The 6,692-nt window shown below is 29.9% G+C and overlaps 1 protein-coding gene across 2 annotated transcripts; it reads left to right on the top strand.

The window, feature by feature from the left end:
- Positions 1-6,692, top strand: LOC148231062 (calcyphosin-like protein). Of its 2 annotated transcripts, none has more exons than XM_088194327.1 (7): positions 1-106; positions 5,359-5,512; positions 5,578-5,674; positions 5,744-5,824; positions 5,892-6,016; positions 6,087-6,171; positions 6,245-6,692. In XM_088194327.1, the coding sequence occupies exons 2-7, from the start codon at positions 5,361-5,363 to the stop codon at positions 6,344-6,346; spliced, it is 642 nt and encodes a 213-aa protein (XP_088050453.1). In that variant the 5' UTR covers positions 1-106; positions 5,359-5,360; the 3' UTR covers positions 6,347-6,692. The 2 variants fall into 2 exon arrangements, with proteins under 2 accessions (XP_088050453.1, XP_088050452.1); XM_088194326.1 differs by lacking the exon at positions 1-106 and adding an exon at positions 4,658-4,968.

Below are 6,692 nucleotides of genomic sequence, written 5' to 3'. Positions count from 1 at the left end.
CGCCCCCACACCCGCATTGTCTCCTTCCGCAATGCTCACTTCCTAGCCAGACCTAAACCAGAATACACGACCTGAAATACCTCCCGATTTCCCTAACAGTATACAGGTAATTTTCAATATTTTTCATACTATATCACATCTGCGCTTTTAACTTATCGTGCAATAAGTAGGGGGAGATTTTCCCCTTTTAATTAATTAAATTAAACATTTTTTTATTTATATCATTTTTATTAATTAAGGTATTAAAGTATTTAAATTGAATTAAAATAATAAATTTAATATATTTTTTATTAACGTAACGTACATAGTAATGGTCGAATAATATTTGCTTATGATCAAAATATGCGATTAAAAGTACATTTCATAATGCTAAATTTAACAATTTTAATATGCTTTGCTTCAATTTTTTAACGACTTTATATATGTTGTGTAATATATTTATATATTATTACTTAAGCGTATTCTTCCGCAATGCGCCAATAGTTGCTAATATATATTTTAATATGTAGTATTTAAATGAATAATTTAAATTATAATAAATACAACATGCGTATTCTTGATTTAGAAACACACTATTTTGTTAAAATAATATTTTTTCTCAATAATAATAACAATTATCATAAATGTATCCTAGTAATGGTTTTTGTTAATTTATTACTATATACACCTATTTTATATCACTAGATAAAAAAATACTAAAATATTACTAAAAACTTTTTGTATATAATTTTAAAAACAGAAATATTACTAAACACTTACACATAGCTAAAATAAATACACAAATTATGTGTATTTATTTTAGCTGTGTAAATTGATTCGATTCATATTACTTGGATTTTGCTAATATACTTATAAAAATTAAATTAAAGAAAACAATAATTTCGATTTAACCGACGTTTAATCTACGAAAGCTATACATAGTTTTGTGGATTAAAATTTAATAAATTGCTATATCAAGTTGTATTTTTTGCTTTAAATTGATGGATTATATCTACAATTTAATATATAGTCGCCTATAAAACCCTAGTATTTGCTCGGCTACAGGTTACACCTAAAAATTTGCGTGTTTTAGACGCTTTAATCGAAATTGGCGTACACTAACAAATTAAACGGTTTCTGTTACGAACACACACTTAATCGGGTGTATACAAATACGTTGGCGTATAATAGCATATAGCAATAATTCGTTCAGGAAGTCGTCTTTAATGATTTTCCGGTACATTAATTCCTAAAAAAAATTAAACAATGCTATTTTACGAGCTTCTTACATCATCTAATTGCTCTTCTAGATCAAACATACGCTTGCGAGCAATGAAGCAAAACCACGTATGGTATAATATAGTCGTTCGATGTTTCGATAATAATGATGTGTTTGTATCTACCCATGTTAGCGTACTGAGTATATACAGCTTTTGTAAAATCGATATTGTCCCTCACGCTTCCGTATGCCCTGCAAATATAAGGATAATTACTATTTTTTCATTCGATTGTAGTGTATCTATGTGAAAGCTTTTATAATAACATTTTCCAGAAATAAATAGAAACGTTTGAGATTCGTATGTTTATGAAATAGTGTATGTTTTGGAAATCGTGCTCGCAAACACTTTCGTCAAGCCACCCTCCTACCCTAATAAAAAACATGAGTAATTCAACTTGGAAACGCGTATAAAACATTTTAGTGAAATTTGATATATTCGATCGTACCATTAAGTGTCTCATGTGTATCGAAGTACCCTTTTGTTATACTGTAAATGTATGTCGATTGAATCAGAGTTTCCAATCGATTTTTTACTCTACACCATGAAAATTTCGGGCGTATAAATTATGTGTGAAAAGCGGTACGACCGACTAAATTGTACTAATTCCTGGGAAATGCCCACACCACTGAAGAAAAACACCCTTGTGCTACGGAAAAGGCTCTTCAGACGCCAAGACACGTTCGGCATCGCTTGAAAATAGAAAATTGTTGCTTTAATTGAAGCTTATCTCTGTTGTGTCATGCTAGAAATGGGTTGGAGCGGTACAGGGTCGTACTGTGCATGTTTAAAGTGGTTAGATACTTCTGGTGCTCATTTGGGAGGGGCGATTACCATGGTTCTAAATATGTATAAATAAAAATCACACAAGCGACACTTTTTGAGTCAGAATTATATACACTAAGGTGTGGTCATAAAAAAAATTCGATCTTTTTTTGGATTTTTCCCCACTCTTTCCCCTTGTGAAATATATGTATGATAAATAAAAATACAGATTAGATGTGTTCATATAGATTAGATAGTGAAAAATAGCACTATATTGAATCGAACATATTATTGATTGAGCGTTCAATTTGTTCAAATTACATTATGTACATTAAATATTATTGACGTGTCAATCAATAATAGAAAATAAACAAATATGTATGATAACGAAAGACTACAAAATATTTTCACGCTATTTAGTCATTTACAAATGATCTTTATTTTTATAAGCAATTGAAAAATTAAAAAAAATAATGTATTCTTATTTGCAACTCTTGTATATTATTGAACATTTTTGATTTTTGTCAAGAAAACTGTAGTTAATTACATTGCCAGTGATATAGGTCAGTAATTAATACCTGAAAGACCAGGATTTGAATACTATATAAACTCCAATGTTTTTCAATATCTATTATACCTGGAAGATTAGAGTGATTATTATATAATTATAATTCCGATCGCTAATCACAGATTAGGTTTTTCTAGATTTTCCTTATTTCATTAAAGAATATCGCAATGAATGATTAAAATCAAACCGAGCGAGGTTCTGCATAGTTATATATATATATATTGATTGTAAGCTTTAATGACGGTTTATAATTAATAAAAAAAATAGATGTTATTGATTTTTGTTATTGATGCTAATATTATTTTACCACAAAATTTGAAATTATGATTCATATAGCGATATTTCATTCTCCTAAAAAACAGGATGAAATCAAAATTGTGCGAATTCTGGGGTCGGTTTTGCAGTCTCATATTTTAAGTATCTTAATAAAATTCGTATACCTAGACCTATCGTCAATTTTGCGGGGCCCTTGGAACCCTTTGTGAAAAATAAACAAGGGCCAGAACAAATTGAATGTGTCATTTCTATGAATCATTCCTTGACGTTTGTTTTCGTCGCAATAAATCAAAATAATACACAAAAAACTATGGTCCATTAAGACTCATATGTTTGATCCTGTGTTATCTTCTGATTGTCCATGTTTCGGAAATAATATTTTTTTTTGCAGTTTGCGTTGTCTAGCTATTTTTCATAATGTAGTTTTCCACGTATAATGCTATATTTGGCTTCCATTGTAGAGAACAGTTATTATATTCTTCACTGTCTGGTTCATTTAACCCAGTTTTTCTTTGAGGTACATATATGGTATTTGACAAAATTTATTTTTTTATCGTGCCATATATTTACTACGCTCTGTCCATAACAGTGCTAGTTTTAAACCCTGATCGTTTTAACGTCTTCTAATCTCTTTAATTTGCGTCTCCCTGCCTATAACGACTGAATTCCAATATCGATCTTATATATGTATTTTAAAGAAAATGGAAGGCTTTAAGGATATTAGTAGCATAATATAATGTTTATTTGTTATTTTATAATAATATTACTTGAACCTCAAAGAGTAAATATACATACCGTTTGGGTGTGATCTTCCATACTCCTACCACTTAATATTTTCACCATCCATACATCCAGTTCGGGTTTTCTATTTTTCTTCTCTTCGTGAATATACGATTCGCTGTCTTTACAAAAATAACTGGAGCTACTGTGCCAAGTTTCACATCATTATATTTTCCAGATTTTCTTGCCCGTCGGAATTTCCTTATAGTTCAAACGGAAGTGTTTCAACCAGAAATACTTACTTTAACATGAATTCACATTGCCAATGTCTATGAGTTGAAGTTGCCCAATATTAGAGATGTTTTTATAACTAACTAATATGTAATACCAAGCTCGATTTTTAATTAATCGTCGCCATATTTACACGTGAACATAGAAAAATCTACGAAAACTTAATTTGTGACTATCGATTGGTATTAGAAATATATAATAATCACTAATTTCGATCTCCCAGACTACAGAAATTGAAAAGCATTTAGTTTCAAATAGGATTTGAACGCCATTGACCTATATAACTATGGTGATCTATCATGCTGCTATTTTCATATGTTTAGTTTGCTATTGACCAAATTTAAGTAATATAAAAATCTTGACATTGGTAATATATTTTTAATTGAAAGTAAAACACATTAATTGTTTTTCTCGTTGTTTTTACGATTATTTAAACTTGAAACTGGTTTAATTTGAACAATTAATTTAAATTGGCAATTAGTTCTCAATGCTCAAAAATTAAAATGCTACGGCCAAATATTCAAACAATAAAATATTGAATTATAAACAAATGCTTATATAATCTAGCACAAGTCAGTGTTTTATTCAGTTGAAATACTTATTATATCAGTGAACTACTACTACCTAGCCATAATATCATAATGTCTGAAGAAATCAAAGTTATAGGTTATGTATTAACTTTTCATTATGCAAAATTTCTTCTTGATTTTCTTGGTGTTTTTTATGATACGGGTCATACAAAATGTCTTATCAATATAAAAGCAGATGTTTTCATAAACGCATGTATAGGGGTGTCTTTACGCGAATCGGGTCGGTCGACAACCTTCGAGAAGGCCGAGCATTTTTCACAATTCAGTGCTATTTCGCGTGTCGCTACGGCGACCACTCGAAAAAGCTTTCCGCGTATCGTTTGATGAACACGATAAATAAAAATTAAATTTGACTTTCTCGAGTATGTGTTTGTTTTGCCGTTTTATGAATCGAACGATGTGAAGCGACGCCATTTTGTCGATCGCGTTTATTTTTCAATTATAAACAAGTGGTTTTTTTAAATTATAATGCTCCGCCCAAAGGTGAAAATTGTGTCCCATCGTAAGTTCACGATAAATTCGAAAAATATTTTTTAATACAAACACAAAGAAAATATAACGCGACTGCAATATGGCAACACTTGCGTGACAGTGTTTCATGTTTCGTGTCGGATTAAAATTGAAATTTATTCTTAAATGTTAACGTCTATCAAAACAGTGCGCAATCGTAAATGTTCAATACGTTTTCATTCACGAAACAAATCACATTTTTCACGTCGCTTTATTTGGCAATAACAAAAATAAAAACGTCCATAAACTTTTTTTACAAACTTAATTTTGCGTAAATACACATGAAATTTATACACTCGTTATTATCATAAAATGAATATTAAATTAAGTTGAATTAATATTCCCTCATTTTCTTAAAAATACTTTGTATATATTATATTAGGTATGTGGCACCGTCCAGCATCAGCCAGCTCTCGTCAGGAGGCGGAGCTCATGAACAAATCTTCTCGAGGAGTTGCGCTAACAAATGATCCTGTTGAAAAACTACGTCTGTTATGTCTTTCGCGTGGAGTTTCCGGAATAATGGGCATTGGAAGGTCAGTATTTCCTTATCAAGAGCATTTTTTTCACAAATAGTATTATAAAAGTAATATTTTCTTAGAGTCTTTCGTCGCATGGACGACGATGGAAGCAGACAATTGGACAAGGAAGAGTTTTCCAAAGGGTTGAAAGACACAGGTTTTGAAATCAATGATGAGGTAATATACAAGCCGTAAACCCATCAATACTTGATATGAATGTATTTTTAATTATTTTTCTATAAATAGGAAATCGATTTCTTGTTCGATAAGTTTGATACGGATAAGAGCGGCAATGTCAATATGGACGAATTTCTTATACACATTCGCGTGAGTCTAATATGAATTATTGTTATTAGTATGAGTATTATTTGTATAAATACAACTATTTTTAAAGCCTCCGATGTCTGATTCGAGAAAAAGTATCGTCGAACTGGCGTTTAAGAAACTCGATAAAACTGGAGATGGAGTCATTACATTGGATGATTTAAAAAGTGTATATGATGTGAAATCTCATCCTAGGTTAGATTGTTTTATCATAATATGAGTTTTTAACTTAGATTTATTGCTAATATAAAATTTTGCATTTTAGATACATGAGCGGAGAGGAAACTAAAGAAGTAATTTTAACGAAATTCTTAGGAAACTTTGAAAACGAAGAAACTAAAGATGGAATCGTATGTTATATTATTATATTTCAATACTTTAGTAGTTAAATATAATCTTTTAAATTAATTAATTTGGTTTTAGGTTACAATGGAGGAATTCATGAACTATTACAGCGGAATAAGCGCGTCCATCGATACAGACGCTTATTTCGATCTGATGATGAGGCAAGCGTACAAGTTGTGAATTTAAAAAAATATATATAATCCTACCTCATTGCTTTACAATATCAACGTTTTGGCTACAGTTGCGTTTGTGGGAATTTTTTGTTGATATTCAATAGAAAAATAAGCAAGCAGTTCGTGGATTGTTGTTTATGAATGACTAATTTTAACAATGTTCATGTGCTTTGAATGAATGTTTTTTTCTTTCTTTGAATGCACAATGTACTTTAAAACAAATATTTATACGCAAATTACTAATTTAATGTTTTAACATGTTATGGAACACAATTAATTAATATACTTAATATAATTACATAATATGTATTTATTGTTTGATCTATCTGTCTAATAAATTAATTTTAATACAA

This window comes from Plectrocnemia conspersa, unplaced genomic scaffold (genome assembly GCF_051122295.1).
Source record: "Plectrocnemia conspersa isolate PC_06_02 unplaced genomic scaffold, ASM5112229v1 ptg000010l, whole genome shotgun sequence".
In the NCBI taxonomy this organism is placed as follows: Eukaryota; Metazoa; Arthropoda; class Insecta; order Trichoptera; family Polycentropodidae; genus Plectrocnemia; species Plectrocnemia conspersa.
Note: the sequence above shows the minus strand (reverse complement) of the source record. Positions and strands in the feature narration are given on the sequence as shown.